Source organism: Drosophila hydei, unplaced genomic scaffold (assembly GCF_003285905.1).
Source record: "Drosophila hydei strain 15085-1641.00,03,60 unplaced genomic scaffold, DhydRS2 tig00000364-arrow-arrow-pilon, whole genome shotgun sequence".
Lineage (NCBI taxonomy): Eukaryota > Metazoa > Arthropoda > Insecta > Diptera > Drosophilidae > Drosophila > Drosophila hydei.
Genome location: NW_022045718.1, coordinates 496,540 through 513,219, shown reverse-complemented (window position 1 = coordinate 513,219; position 16,680 = coordinate 496,540). Strand labels below are relative to the sequence as shown.

Here is a 16,680-nt window from a genome sequence, read left to right as displayed (position 1 = left end):
GTGACTTAACTCTTTAATGAATCTTATAATTCAGACTCAGATATTGAATATATTGCCAGCTCAGCTACTACAATTGAAGACGTCGGTCTACTGACTTGGCTGAGGTCAATATATTGAACCAAGTATTCTTAAATAGAGCATTTAAACTTATGAAGTGAAGAAGCTCATAGTAATAAATAAATTATATAAATAAATAATAAATAATAAATTATATAAAATTATTTTCAAAATAAATCTACAAATAAATAAATAAAAAAATAAAAATCTTAATATCTCAAATCATGTTTATTTCATAGTAATAAATAAATTATATAAATAAATAATAAATAATAAATTATATAAAATTATTTTCAAAATAAATCTACAAATAAATAAATAAAAAAATAAAAATCTTAATATCCCAAATCATGTTTATTTCATAGTAATAAATAAATTATATAAATAAATAATAAATAATAAATTATATAAAATTATTTTCAAAATAAATCTACAAATAAATAAATAAAAAATTAAAAATCTTAATTTCTCAAATCGTGTTTTTTTTATTAGAATTTCTTTTCAATTTCTCTCATTTATTTGAAACTAAAATGAAATTCAATTATTACAAAGTTATTCGAAACTTTCTAGTAAATATACTTTGCTTTTTTATTGGAATTATTTAATATATATATTTTTTCTATATTTTTTGGCCATTTAATTTAGTTAACTTCTACTTTGTTAAGCCCTATTGACTTTCTCTTACAACTGGCAGCTATTATAGTGAGAGATGTCAGCAATTTATAAGTTTTCGCCTGTCAGATGAAACGCTGTTAAAGCTGCCAGCAGTTAATATAATATCTGTCAAATTAATCGCTTACTTCACCGCAGAGTAATTTGTTCATAATGCATTTTGACAGTTGCCAACAAAAGACAGTTGGGCGTAACAGACTGCATTATACTCGCTGACAGGGCAACAAATTAATTTATGAAAAACTATGAATCAATTCGAAATAAATGCATGCAAGGCTTAGTCGATTTGCCATATGAACATATTTATAAACTTGATGTATTCTTCTGGCTCTGGTATAAACAATTATTTCAATGTTCTAGCTCAAGATATTTGAGTTTTTGTTGTAAAAGTTATAGTAACGCCCAATAAGTCATGTTCTTCTGCTTCCATCATAATATATAAATATATATATAAAAATATATATGCTATAACAGTATTTTTATCACATATTCAAGTAACTAGTTAACTAACAAATAGCTGAAGAAACATTAAAAATCGATATACCCCTTTCAGTTCATGAGCGCGTATATAAACATGGGCTGCATAGCTCTTAAGCGAAAATCAATAATTATTAAATTATTATTGTTAATTAGATTTTAACAACTTCCATAGAAAGCATTTAACTGTAATGAGCTTCCGTCAATATTGAACTTTGTTATTATTATAAAAAATAAATGTTATAAATCTATTGATATTGATATTGATTGGTGCTGAGTGCAAACAAATTGAAAGATGGAAAGCAGTCGATGCAATCGAAGGAGTCTCAATCTCAGACAGACAAGGCACAAATAAAAAAGCCCTAAAACGTAAATAACATATTTTTAATAGATCAATAATCATATTTCTTTGATTGGGCACATCAAATCAAAATATGTAAATATTTATGGCAAGCACAAAAGATTCAGGTATAACAGTAAAAATGAATCGCTCCGATTGTAACGATGCAGCCAAACGGGTTGCACTCGGGTGTCGGGTATCGAATGGTTTAATTTAATGCTTAATGCAATATTTGTGTTTTAAGAGCGTTAAAGGAACTGCACACAGCTTATGCTGGTCCCGCCCCCTCCCTTACCCTGCCGCCGGGCCAACACTTTTCGGAGTGCATCCGCTGGCTGGTTGCGAGTAGCTCTCGCATTTCCCAATTTATAACCACAATAAACCGCAACAAAAGCGACAACAGCAACCATAAACTGCAGTCGGTTGTTGTCGTTGTTGCTCTTGGGCCCCAACATATACAAAATGTCATAAAAATATGAGAGCAAGGGCACAAGCAAACCGAAGTAAAATCCAGCAGGCATATATGAAAAATGAAATGCCAAAAATGCTTATCCCCTGCCCCATGCCCCTTGCCCCCGCCGCATTCGCATTCCCATTTCCTTCCTCCAGCTCTGTGGCTGCAGAAGTAACACAATTTTCTGCTCGAAATGCTAAATTCACATAAATTATACCCTGTAGTGCATATTTGAGCTGCTTGGATGGGCTCGGCGCACGCAGCATTTGGGCACAAATTTATAAATAATGGCTTGAAGTTTGCGTTTGGCAAATTGTTTATTAAACTTAGCTGCAATTGCAAATTATTTCAAATTCGTCATTTTATTTTGGTTTTTATTATATATATTATATTTATTTATGAGCCTTAAAATTACTCAATTATGAGTAAGTGCACAGAAATAATTAAGCTTTTATATGATCATTTAATTTATTAATAATATTTAATTTGCTTTTTTCTTCATTTTAATTACTTAAATCAATTTTTTTCATTTGTTTTTTTTTTTTAATTTTATTTAGTTAATTTTTTTTAATTTTATTTTTTATTTGTTTTATTAAATTTATGTAAATATTTTTTCGTTTAATTTAATTGAGTTATTTTTTTTTTATTTTTTTTATGTTTTTTTATTTTTCATTTTTTTTTATATTTTTTTAATATTGTAATTTAATTTATTTGTATTATTTTTTTTGTTATATTATATGATTTAAGATAAATAAGTTAATTTCATCATTTTATTTTTTTAGCTTAAATGCTTAAAGAATTATCATGAAAGTTCTATTTAGTTCTGTTTCAATTTTTGGAATAGTATTTTCTATGGTTTGGAATAGTAAAGTGGTCCTCAATCATGTTGGCTTGTGTAGTTAGTTTATCGTTATAGTCAATATGGAATAAAGATTTGAAATATCTTAAGTAAAGAAAGTTCTTTATTTATAGTAAACATTATTTATAATACTAAGTAAAAATAAAAGATATATCAACAGACAATGTTAATCAAAGACTTAAAATTAAGATTAACTTTTGACTTAATCAAAGACTTAAGTTAAGTTTGACTTTTGATATATCTCACTTTAAATTTCTTTTAATTTCACTTATGAGAGCTCAATGCAGCCTCATTCCACTCTCATTTGAGTAATCTAATCGTTTAGCCCGAGCTCAACTTCTGTTAATCACTCGCGTCTCACTCTGTGCACTTCCAGGGTATTCGCTATTCGATCAGTTACAAGCTTAGTGAGCAACTGGCTGTTATAGTTTGTGACTTGCCTTATTTATGCAGCACCGAAAATAAATTTGCACTTGTTGTTGATGGTGAATTAACATGCACAACAGATTTATATGCGCTGGGGGCGTGGGGCGGAGGCAGGTTGTGCGCCACATTCCACGTGCCACAACGTATCAACTCCGCTTGGGCCAGCCACGCAAGGTAAGACTCGAGCCAAGGGTGTTGCGGGCGCATTCAGATTTTATGAGGGGCTTCCACGTAAACAACTTTCTAGTCCCATCTGGAGTCGAAGGCAAAGTTTTCGGTTTGGTGGCGACGACGGCAGCAAAAGTTTAGCGTAATAGGTAAAACAAAGCCAACCGCAAAAACTTGGACTTATCATTAAGGTGAAATATATACGCAATGAGCGCGGGGCAGCTGTGATATGTGCGCCTGGCGCTATGCAACACTTTGTTGCGACACAGCCCTCGCACGGACAACCATTAGACAGACGTGCGTTGCAGGAGCTGTCACGCAGTGTGGTCTCTGCCGTGTGTGTGGGTGTGTGGTCATAGCCACAACACAGGGTGTCAATCAATCCGAATGGCAGCTAAAGTGGGGGCCGGGCATGCGACCAAAAGATTGGGTTCCATTTCGTTGGTGCGTGTTTGGCTGCCGCTCGGTTGCACCGAATCGACGTAATGTGCGGTGTTTGCTGCACTTAACGAGATGCCTACCACACACACACACACACAGGCAGGCAGACACATATACCCTTCATCCGTGTTGGTCAGAGTCTGTGCAATTTGTCCATCAATCATATGCTTCGATTTCTCCTCTCTAAATTTAATTGACTTTGATTTTGTAAAGTTGACCACGATTTAAGTGTGTGTGTGTGTGTGAGTGTGTGTGAGTGTGTATGATTTGTCTAATTTGCTTCGTTTTGCTGCTGATTGAGTGACAAATGTTTGATGTATTCTGAAATTGGATTGATGCTCTCGCTAAGTGCTCTCGGAATCAAATACAAATCGTTCGACAAAATTGCATTTCTCATGCTTTTTATACCAATTTGCGCTGTTTGTTTGTCTGTTTGTTGTTGTTGTTGTTGTTGTTGGCTGTCAATGTTGTTAAAAGTTGCTCCGTACGTATTTGAGTTTGGCTCACATCGATTATCGCAAACCGAGAGCAAATACATTTATAGGATATGTCAAAAATTGTTTTTCCTTTCTCTTTGCAGCTGAAAATTCATTGTTTGACTTTTGAGTTGTTGAAGGTCTTTGTAGCCTGTCACCCACACTGAGTAAAATACAACTTGTTTATAGTTCATAAATATTATTCAATGCTATTGCATTCAAGCAACTTTGCCTGGACAAATTTAACACGGCAAAGTTACTCAAATGTTGAATATTAAATAAATATTAGTTTGCAAACCTCATTTAAAAATTAATGAAATCAAATTTTTAATTCTTGCTGCAAATATAAATATAATAATACTGCAGCACACTTTTTGCCAGATTTATTTGGACTTTCAATCAGTCTAATATCAAAAAGCAATTGACGCATAGGAACTGTGTTCTATAGTGCTATAAGAGAAGCTTTAAGAGAAGCTAGAATGATGTGAAGCCAAGGAAACCAAGCACATGTTACCCTATATGAACGTCTAAGTAGCAGATCTAGCTCATGAACAGATTAAGCTGTATAAGATTTAGGCTGTATAAGACAGAAACTGTTGTCCACAAAATCCGTTCAATTTCTGTACTTATGCTAAAAGTTGTTTCCATATTCAGTTAATATATACTTTCAATATATATATTTTCAGATAAGCTATAATACAATAGGCTAGCCTTTTACTATATAGTTCTATCTGTAAGGCAGAGCCACATTCTAGATGTAAAAATTAGCAGTTTATTTCCAGCAAATTATGATGCGAATGGAGAGAGAAAATATATACATAAAAAGCATAAATGAAATGTTAATTTAATTTTAATTTGCACAGCTATTTTGTGACACATTCCATTAGCGAAATCCAACGGGGCCAGCCAAGATAAACCAGTTGATGTTTCTATAAGCATTAAAAATTAAAATGAGTTGGAGAACTGAACAAAATCTGTAACTGAAATGGGATTTAAAATGGATTTCAAGTTCATGACAGAGACAAAAAGGTGAGCACATAAGGTGAAGCTCGTGTTTATCAACTTAATTATGATAAATAGATTTGCTTTTAGCAATTAACACCTGCAGCAGCAGCAGCAGCAGCTGGAACTAAGACTGAGACTCTAAGTGAGACAAAGAGCAGAGAGAGAAAATCAGCTCAGATTCTCGCTAATTGCCAAACTAGGCCAATGGGAGAGGAGCAGAGCGGAAGAGAGGCAGCCCAAGGCAGGTGTTATATGAAATGTTTTAAATAATTAAGGCAAAGCGACGCTTAGCAGCGCAGTTCAGGTGGGCTTACAGCATTGGATTGCCCGAATGCGTGCAATTAATTATTCATAATTAGCCGCTGACTAAATGTTTAACCAAATTTCTCGACAGCGCGCATTTTATTTGAAATAGGGCCCTGACAGCGCCGTCACAGTTGGCCAACAATGGGAAAGCTGTTTATTTGCGGTTCAGCCATACGCAGAAGCTGCCCTTTAGAGAGGCTGTCGCATTTATTGTGATTTATGTGCGGCATTTGCTGTTGCGAGCCATGAAACTGCCATTTAACAAATTTTTTCAAATTAGCCAAAAAAAGGGGAAAAAGACTTTTGAGGTTGTATTGGGATATATAGAGTAGAATAGAGTAGAATAGAGTAGAGCGAAGAGGACTAAGGGAACTGAGGGGGAAATGAACTAAGAGAACTAAGGCAATTGAGGGTACCAAGAGATCTGAGCAAGCCAAATGAACTGAGGGAACTCAGAGAACTAAGGGAACGGAAGCTGCCAAGAGAACTGAGAGAACTAAGTAAACTGAGGAAACTAAGAACTGAGAAAACTAATTGAGCTGAGGGAGCTAAGAAACTGAGAGAACTAAGGAAACTCAGGAAACTCGGGGACAAACTCTTAGGGAACTGAGGTTAAGAAGAGAACTGAGGAAGCTAAGGGAGCTTAGAGAACTAAGAAAACTCAGAAGACTCAGAGGCAAACTCTAAGTAGTCAAAAGCATCTCTTCTATATATCTATGATATATATTTATCTATCGATGATATCTCTGCTATCTCTCCTATCTATCTATCTATCATCTGCCTGCCTGAGCAAGAGTTGAGGCATCTCAAAGCCATAAATAAGTTGGATATTCACTTTAGATCTTTGCATACAGACCTTAGATCTATGAAGCTAAAGCAAAATTTTGGTAACAAGAATTTCTTCTATATTAAGTTTACCAAATAAAAATCTTTAGACTTACAATTTCTTCAAGGCGTTGATTAATCTGAGCTGCAAAGAATTTAATACCTTTATGCAAAGTCTCTATGCTTAGCTGCTGAGAATGCTGTGTGAATACAGCTCAAATTGTAGACATAACTAAACAGAAATTGGTCTATCTGGCCTTTCTTTTAACTTATCAATAGAGATAATAGAGACCTACGTGTGACTTGCTTCTGCTTCTTTTCATGTATTTTTTTTCAGAGATATGTGAAGCATGTTCTAGACACTTAAACATTTATAGACTCTATATATATATTCAGCAGTTATCTGCATCAACAACGATTTCCCGTTCTGTTCGAACTGATTGCGTAAATGCTTAAAAGTGATTTAACCGACGGCTCAAACAGTTCAATTCGTGTTGACAGTGAGTTACGAAAATATGCGCACAGCAAAATTGTGCATATTTTTGGAATTTTGTCTAGTCGCAGTCTACACACACACGCCGAAATATATACATACATGTATGTGTCTATATATACGTTTATATATTCGCATGCTTTGTCAGGTGAAGAGGCAACTGTCGCTTGCTGTGTTTAGAGCAAAACAACAGCCACAACAACAACTGCAACAGCAACGGCAACAACTTTATATTTATGTAAATATTTAGCAGCAACAAACAACACAGCTGCCGGACGAGCACTCAGCTCAGGTGTTGCCCCACCGTCTCGAGTCTGCGGGCAAGGCACGTGTATGAATATTTAAGACAAGCACTGTGTCAACTGGGAGGAAGCAGCAGAGGCAGCAGCAACCTCTAACTGCTGCCTGGAACGCGCGTCTAGACAAACTTGAGCTCAATTTTTGGTTAACTCGCAAGAGACACAGACACAGTCACAGTCACACACACACACAGGTATACACAGACACACACACACGCACACATTCATATTTAGCACACGCGTAAAGTTTCGTTCAGACAGCGAGCAATAAATGAGTTTTTTTTTGCTGTATTTTAACAGTTAAATTTAACACTTTTCGGTTTAGTCTAGGCACTTGTATTAGCAGCTAATTAGTTGGTATTAAATATTAGTGGACTACTCACTCAGCAATGCTTTTAGATAGCGGCCAGCGCTCCATGGAGGCCTGATATTTCATATTCTCGATTTGCTTCTTTAATGCGTCCCGATCCATGTTTTGTAGAGCACTGGGATCCATGGCGGCTAAAATTTATCCACATACCACCCCTGCAAAGCCAACAGAGAACAACAGTGAGCGCAATGTTAGCAGATGCTATAAAAGCTGCAAAGCTGCAGTCACTCTCTCTCTCTCTCGCCCTCTCTCTCACTCTAACATCCCTTTACTCTGCTTGTCGCACCCCAAGCAGGCCGGGGTTTGTTTATGGGGGAGTTGCTTTAGGGGTTGCGCTCAGGTTTGTTTTGTTTTGCCAAGCACCCTGTATGCGTATGGCCGGTGTCTGGCTGAGCTGAGCTGAGCTGACGCATGCGCCAGTTATGCACAACAAATCAATAGAGAGAGAGAGAGAGCGAGAGAGAGAATAGAATGAGGGACAGCGTTAACAGCGCCGCCTGAAAGGCTGCTATAAAAACGCTTTTGCCGTCGCTGTTAAGCGGGCCCAAAACACATTTGTTTACCTCCGCATGCGGGCGTTGAGTTTTTTGTTTTGCAGCCAAAAATAAAAGGGCGCGCCCGAAAAACTTAAAAAATGCTTGGCCAAAAGCAAACGCGAAATGCACACAAAACAGCTGAGCCGAGCACGCAGCTGCCACACGCGCTGCCAACACTCTGCCTACCTCCTGCCTCCCCTCTCTCTCTCTCTCTCTCTTTCTCTCCTCTGTCTCACACTCGCCTGCTTGACCGGCTTTCGCGCTGTAATTTATGAATCTTTAGCTTTGTTTATTTAGTAAAGACGGATTTTGTTTTTCTATTTGGTTTTTTTTTTGGGGTTTTGTTTTCGTTCGCTCGCTTCGTCATAAATAAAAGCAGCGTGTCAAATATTTTTCTTCTTCGCTCAACTTTTTTCCTTTCGCCAAATGGGGGTTGGGTGTTAAAAGTGAATGGGAACAGTGAGAAAATGATGCGTGTTGCGCCACAATTAATTTTGATAAGCGGCGAATTGTTTAACTAAGCGTATTTATTGCTCGCTTTTGCAAATAAATTAAGTAAAAAATGAAATTAGACCAAAAAATGTCGGGTGGAAATAAGAAAGAAAATAACATTTTTGATAATAAGAATATTATCAAAATATTTATAATTATAATCTTTTATTATTATCATTATATTTTTATATAATAATAAATAGAAAAAATAGGATATATAATAATGTAAATTCATAAAATTGTTTGTTAATATAATTTAATTATCTAACAAATATATAAATATATAAGATATATAAATATATATCAAATATATAGAATTTAAAATAGTATTCCTTTTTTTAATATCATTTTGCGATAAATATTTAAATAATTAAATATATATAAATATAAGAAATACATAAATTATAAAATTTAATTTTTTATTTATAAAAATATTCATAAAAAGACATAAATTAAATAACAATTTTAATTTATTTACTTTTGAGCTTAACATTACCAAGCAATGCACTTAGCAGAGCTCTGTTAGACACCACAACAGCGCTCTGTTAGCACTAACAGACGCTGTTTTCTTTAGCGCGTACACAAACCTGCCTTAGCAGAACTGTTAATAAGTGCTGTTAGTATGCGCTGTTAAGCTCCGACATTATCGCATGCAACAAAATGTTAACAATGGAGCTCATAAAGAGCTAAGGACTGTCACATCATCAAGAACTAATACCGAACTCAAATAAAAAGCCGCAACGTAGGCAAGTAAACAATATTGAGGGTCTAGGGCCTGTGCTTGTGCGGGTCTGACAGCGGACAGACAGCTGTGAGCCGCAAGCAGCTAGCAGTTGCTATTCGAGATGTGAAGTGGCCTAAAGGTGGAGTCAGTTGACTTCCTCTGTCCAGTGAGCCGATCAGGGTCTACCCCCCCTTCAGCCCGCACAGAGACCCAAAACCTGACACCAAACAGAAGCAGCGCAGGCAGCCGTGGACACCGATGCACAGCTGTCGCTTTGGTAGGTGTAACTCGGAATACAAAAGGGACGAACCAGTTAGCTGGCCAGCTTTTCCGTGTATTGGCCAACTGGTCAGCTCTTTGGACATGTATATGCACATCATTTTTTGTCGCTTGGCTAGACAACTGACAGCCGTTGTAGCTGCTCTAGCTCCGCTGCTCTGCTGCTCGCCTCCTGCTGGCTTGGCTCTGCCACAGGATTTTAGGCTTTAAGCCAAGCAGCTTGAGCGCATTTTTTTTTGCTTTTTTGCTTTTTACATCACGTCTGCTTTAAGCACTGGCCAAAGTGTTAATGGCAAAATTTTATTGTAAAAGCCCAGATTTAATGTTGGCCTGCTCCGACTCCACGACTCCTGCACAGCCGCTTGCCAGCTTCATTTCGGTGTAAAACATGGGTGCCGCCTGCTGTGTGTGTGTGTGTGTGTCTGTTGACAGCCCTGACCAGCAGCACTAAAAGCTTAAAGTTGGTTTAATTAAAAGTTTTACTACAGCTCGCCTGTTACCACACGGCCAACAGCTGTCCCCTTGGCCAGTTAGCTGAGCAAATTCAGCAAAATCTCTTTGATGCACGAAAGCCTAAAGAGCAGAGCAGATTCTTGCAGATTGTCAGAGACTAGTTTGGAGTTGTGCAGTAGATAGCTGCAGACTAATGCAGTGTAAGTAGAAGAAAAAGAAGAAACCATAAATTGCTTGAGGACGCTTCGATAGCCTGGTCTAGCCCTCGTTAACCTAGCTGAATGCTGAAGAATTCTAAACTAATTGCTTGCAGCAATTGCAGGCGTCTGGCTGACATGTGACCCGAGGAATAGGATGCGCCATTAAGTACAGAGATGCACACAGCAGGCGGCAGGCTGCAGGACGTGGAGCCAAGGATGTGCTGCAGCTGAAAAAGTAGCTAAAATTTATCTTACAGTTTCTCGGTCGAAGAACATGCAACGGACATAAATCGTTAGCAAAATGTTTTTGGCGGTTACAAGCAGCGCACCACCACCAACCCCCACCCCCCCCCCTCACTTTACCACTCCCCGCAGAGACCGCAAAGTCTGCCGCTGCCATTCCGCCCGGCAAAGAGCTCGAGTGTTTCGCGTGTGTGTCAACAGGCGCTCAAGTTTTTGACACCAGCCCCCCAAGCCGACCCCAGCCTCAATAACAGCGCTGCTCCCCTGCTCTAAGCACGCACCCCTCCCCCACCACTAGCCCCCTCTGCTCACTCGCTCTCTCTTCCTCTTGCTCTGTTGTTCTGCAAGCGACAAGGACAACTAGGAAAAGTCAAGTGATTTTCTTTTTTGATTGTTGTTGGCATCCTGTTGCTGTTGCTGTTGCTGTTGCTGTTGCTGCTGCTGCCGTTGTTCACCGACAGCCGCCAGGCTCTGTCAGGCAGTTAGTCAGCCATAGCAAATCAGTATATATAATCGTGTATACACATACATTATGTATGCACTGTGCGCCGTGCAGACAAGTCTGGCCAGCAAAAAAGTTTCAAATGTATAAAATAAATTTGTAGCTAGATATAAGAAAATCAAACCATTCTCAAAGCTCACTTTGAGGTTTCACTTAAATTCTTCTGCTTCTTCTTGTTGGTCTTGAGGCTGTGGTGCGCCAAAGGCGACGTCTAAAATTCTTAATATAATTGGCATTAGCCTAAATTTGTTCAACATGCAGCAGTTGAAAGCAGTGGCGGAAGAAGAAGAAAAAGTCGTTTGCGACACATTTTTGGCTTGTTAGCTTTTGTATGTATGCGTTTAACATTCATTTTTCCCCTAAATTTTTTTATATAACTTTGTGTGTCGACTTTGATGAGAGTTGACAAGAATCAGAGAGGCAAAAGAGGCAAGAAACCTGGCTACAAATAGCCGCTGCTGCGTTTGAGCTACACTTCCGGCAATTAATTATGGAAAAGCTTGGGTTCTAGAGATGTTATTTTTATACACAAATTAATATATTTAAATATATTAAATTTACAAAAATATTGAAGAGTTTATTTAGCTCAGGCAACGTCTGTTCTGCTTAACCAAAGGCAACTTTGTGCGACTTGCTCAAAGAAAAACTGAAAAGCATAAATTCAATATTTGACAATTGTAGACTTTTCTTATTGAAAAGTGAAAGCTTTAAGCTAAAAGAATAGTTGAATAGGCCCAGAAAATATGCAGCTGCGTATGGTTGCAAAGGAGTTGTGTCTGCTCGACCTGCTGCTCAGACAAAGTTACGACTAGTTGCTAACAATGCAACTGATTTACTTTTATTTTTAAAACAATTATATTAAAATTAACTAGCTGTTGTGTTAACTCTATATTTAATGTTTAATGTATTAAAAGAAATGCAGATTTGTAGTTTTAACTCCTTGTTCATTGCAGCAACAGTCATAGTAAATTTAGAGAATATAGATTTCGTTCGATAACAAGGAAAAGCTGCTTAAAATATGAAATAACCATATAAATAAATAAAACAAAAGTATAGATATTTCCAACTTTCTATTATATCAAGTCTCTACAGCGACTTGGCTCCGCAAGATCAAGTTTACAAATAAACTTTATGCTGTCTTCCCCGCCTTCTACAGCATATTAAAGACATCAGCAAAAAGACTTAATTCATTGAGCTCCCATTTCCAATGTTTTCAGGGCATAAAAACAAAGACTCTAAGCCAAGATCTAGTTAGAAAAAAAAGCGGCTATAAATGATGCTAACTAAGAACTTAAGCCGAAGCATATACGAAGAAGACAAATAAAAACGAAGTGAGCAGCTTAGCTGGACAGAGAGCCAAAGACGAACCAAGGCCCAAAGCAAAAAGCTAAGCAACTTAGAATTATAAAAAAAGCTAAAAAAAACTTTAAGCAGAAGTGCAAGAAAACAACTTAAGCGAGAAGCGAGAAGCGAAAGCAAAACTGAACACAGAAGCTTATCGAGGTTTTTTTTTGTTTTTAATTAATGCGAGCAAAAGGAAGAGACAAGAGCACAGCGAGCCTAATGCAGACTGACGGGCTAATGCAAGGCTCAAGGCAACTACAGCCCATAAACGGAATTAGAGCAGAGCGCGAGAAAGAGAGAGAGAGAGAGAGAGAGAGAGAGAGAGAGAGAGGGAGAGCAGGAGAGAGAGGTAAATAAATGTTTATTATACTCTGTTCACAAAGTGTAGCGGTGTATATACCATAGATATAATATTATTTATATTATTATTTTCATTATTTATATTTTAAATTATATTATCATTAAACAAAGTCCTCGATATTTTCATCTGACTTAATTTTGTCATATATTTTTACAGAGTATTCAGTGAGCGGCTACCTATGATAGCTAAATTCCAACTTGTTATTGGACTTGACTGGCTTAAGTTGCATTAACTTCTGCTTACTCTAGCTTATGGCTAGCAATTAAATGGCTTATTGCCTCGATACTTGAGCTTTTTCTATCAAAGAGTTTTGATTGTGGAAAAAAGGATTTATAAGCCAAAATGAAGTCTTTGTATTGCTAAAGATTTTTGATGTGGAAAACTGAATCTGATATCAAAAGAGCTGAAGCTGAGGCTCTGAATCTGATCGAGATATTCTAATCTAAATGATCAAAATAAGAATTGGTTTGGGTCACTTATAGCAGCTGCACCTTGAGCAAGTGCTACTTCACCTTTTGAAACTTCATTTGAAATTCGCAAATACCATTAAAATCTATATAAATATTCCCTTAAATTTTCTGTATTTAAACTTCTTTCCCACTCTTACCTTACCCTTTGAACAAAGTTCCTACTTTGCAGACCCAACACATTAAAGAATTTGGAAGCTTCGAGTATTGTTTGGCTGCACCTTTCGCAAAGAGAGCAAATGCAGCCATACAATTCTCAAATGGTTACAGCTTAGCAAGAGCAACAGACCAAGCTGAGCCAGCAGTCGAAAGCGTCGTCTGCCCATGATAGAGCTGTAAAGCTATTGAAGTAGCTCTAGAGACAAACTGCACAGCTTTAATGTGTTAAGCTATTAAGGTATTTTCTAACACACATGAAGTCTGCATCCTTTACACTAATCAAGCGACCCAAGTAAAGTGATCGATTTTTATCGATAATAAGGAATTGCGATGAGTTAACGAAATAAAAGATAAACTCGTACTGCGTATGGCAGAGAGTACGAGAATGCATTTTCCATTTCATGTCTCTAGCAAACAGATGGGCACAAGGACGAATCAGCTTCTCATGCCGATCAAGAGTATATATACATTCAGCGGCCTGCACGCCTCCTGCTGCCTTCACAGAAACATTATACCTTGAATTTGTATTTTCCCATTCAATCAAAAACTTAATCTAATAATGTTTAACTAAATAATAATTGATAAGTTTCCTGTGAAAACAATTTGCTTATTTATTCAAATAAATCGAATTGAATTGAATTGAGTTGAGTTGAATTCAATTCGAAGAATCCTTTTTACACTCAGCCAACATTCGCACACAATTGGTAAAGTCTCGGGCATAAAGCAAAACAAATTCGCTTCAAGTGTCACGTACTTCTGTTGCTGTTGCTGTTGCTGAAACAATTGCAGAGTATGCAACAAATATTTATAGAGTCATTAACAAAATCTCATTTCGAGAATGTTGCTACCTTCGGCAGCAGCACAGTGGCTGATTGCGCGTGCATCCTCAGCTCCAGTCACACAAGTTGCAGACGACAATTTGCTGAAAAGTTGAAGCTCGAAAAGTTCGGCCAGGAAAACCGGAGTACCACAAAATGCTGCTGCTGCTGCTGCTGCAACAATGTACAATCAAGTGTTTTAGGCCACATTCGCTGAATCAATTTGCAAAGCTAAATAATTTAAGCACGAAATGCTTTCAGCGCGTGGTTCTGGTTCGCGATTGCCCCAAATGAGCATTTGGTGCATTTAGTTCCGGACCGTTGGTCGGTTAACCGGGCTTATTAGCCGTAAAATGCGTTATTATGGCTGGCAAACAATGCAAAGTCGCCAACCGAGAAGTAGCCCGACCGCAGCTACTCTCCTCCCCTCCCCGGCCACGCGGCGTATGCGTGATTTATGCCTGGGCCATGGCCATGTGTTGCCTAACAGCGTATTCATTTTTAATACCCTGCACAGCCGAGGCCCTGGACGAGTCGCTGCACTCCATGCATGCATAATTGACACAATAAACAGCCCGAGTGCATTTGGCTAAGCGCGCAGCTTCACACAACTTCAACAATTCATGTTTATAATTGCTAGGGGATTACTAGCTTAAATGGAGCATAGTTAATTAAGTTTTTAGACAATCTTTAACAGTCCTTGAAATGAAGTTGAGGAAAGGCTGAGGAACTGCAAGATGTAAAGAGACAGCAGCACAGAACTCTCTTCATATAACTAATAGTTGAGTCTCTTTGCTAAGTCTCCCAGTTCCCGCTTGGCTCCAACTGTTGCTGTAGTATTGGAGTGAGCCTGAGAGTTGCTTCGAAATTGCTGGCTTCTATTCTGAGAGAGAGAGAGAGACAAATAGCTGTTAAACAACAGCGTGCTCCAGGGTATTGCTGCGTGAGAGTGAGATGGCTATTTAGCCTAACTGTACAGGCTCGTTATGACTATGAGGCGACTGGATATTGGCATTGTGAAAGACAGTCGTTTTATTCTTATTTTATTTATAGAGAAGAGCAGTTAATAAAGTAATTCATATAAAGCAATTCAATTGTAGGTGTCTTGGGTACACTTAAAGTCTGTAGATATGAGATGATGAGCACTTGAGAGTCGAAGAATTCTGCGCCCAATTGACTTTAAATTGAGGTAAAATCAGTTCACTTTGTGTGAAACTCTAATAAAAGAGCAATGCAATATATATTGTATAAAATGTTATGCAACTGAGACTGAGTCTCTTTTGATTGAAGTTGAGAAACTGTGCTGCAGAATTGAAGAATTCTGGGCCCAATTGACTTCAGATTAAAGTAAAATCAATTCATTCTCTAATGCACCATATACAATAAAAATTATAATAATACTAATTTTTGTTTAGGTCTGGGTCGATTGAACTTGAAAAGTCCTTCCAAAGATTTCTGGAACTCTAGACCAAAATTCCATCAAATTGAAGTAAAAAGTATTTATTTTTTGTCACAGTTCATGTTCTAATGAAAGACTAATAATGATTAATTAAATATTATTCATTATTATTAATAAATATTAAATATTATTAACTATTATTCATTAATTTTATTATTAATAAATTATTCATTAAATATTATTAACTATTATTCATTAATTTTGTTATTAATTAATTATTAAATATTATTAATTAATATTAAATATTATTAAATATTATTCATTAATTTTATTATTTATAAATTACTCATTATTATTAATTAATATTAAATATTATTAACTATTATTCATTATTATTAATAAATATTAATTATTATTAACTACTATTCATTAATTTTATTATTAATTTATTATTCATTATTATTAATTAATATTAAATATTATTAACTAGTATTCATTAATTTTATTATTAATTAATTATTCATTATTATAAATTAATATTAAATATTATTAACTATTATTCATTATTATTAAATAATATTAATTTTATATATATATTATAATTTATTTATATATTAAATATGAGTGAATCTCTGAAATTGAGCCAGAGGAACATTTGATTGAGCTTGAGCAGATCTAAGTAATTTTATGGCAATCCTTAATTAGTGACGCGCCTTTCTCTAGGGTATTAGCCCATTCGAGTCAGCTTGAGTTCACTTATTATTTACTCCAGTGATAAGCACAGTGGAGGAGCGAGTGCGAGCGCGAGTGGGAGTGGGAGTGGGAGAGCGCAAAAGTTAGGTAAGTTATAGCATTTAAAGAACTTTGCCAAGTTTGTCTGGCAAATCGTATAAATCAAACGATCCCAACGAAGCCCAATGGCTATTAAATTTACGACCTGACCTAACCAGGTTGCGCCGCACATGGGTGGGCGCAGAAGAAGGTAGATGGAAGATGGAAGATGGAACCATTTTGTAACCGTTTCATTGCGCCTCA

At 36.6% G+C, this 16,680-nt stretch overlaps 1 protein-coding gene across 1 annotated transcript in view; it reads right to left on the bottom strand.

Annotated features, from left to right (window-relative positions):
• The window catches only part of LOC111593149 (guanine nucleotide-binding protein subunit gamma-e), a 57,691-nt gene that overhangs the window by 24,788 nt on the left and 16,223 nt on the right, over nucleotides 1-16,680 (bottom strand). Inside the window, exon 2 of the mRNA XM_023305753.1 lies at nucleotides 7,682-7,823. Within this exon, the coding sequence (XP_023161521.1) occupies nucleotides 7,682-7,794 (113 nt within the window). The 5' untranslated portion in view covers nucleotides 7,795-7,823. The remainder of the gene's footprint in view (nucleotides 1-7,681; nucleotides 7,824-16,680) is intronic.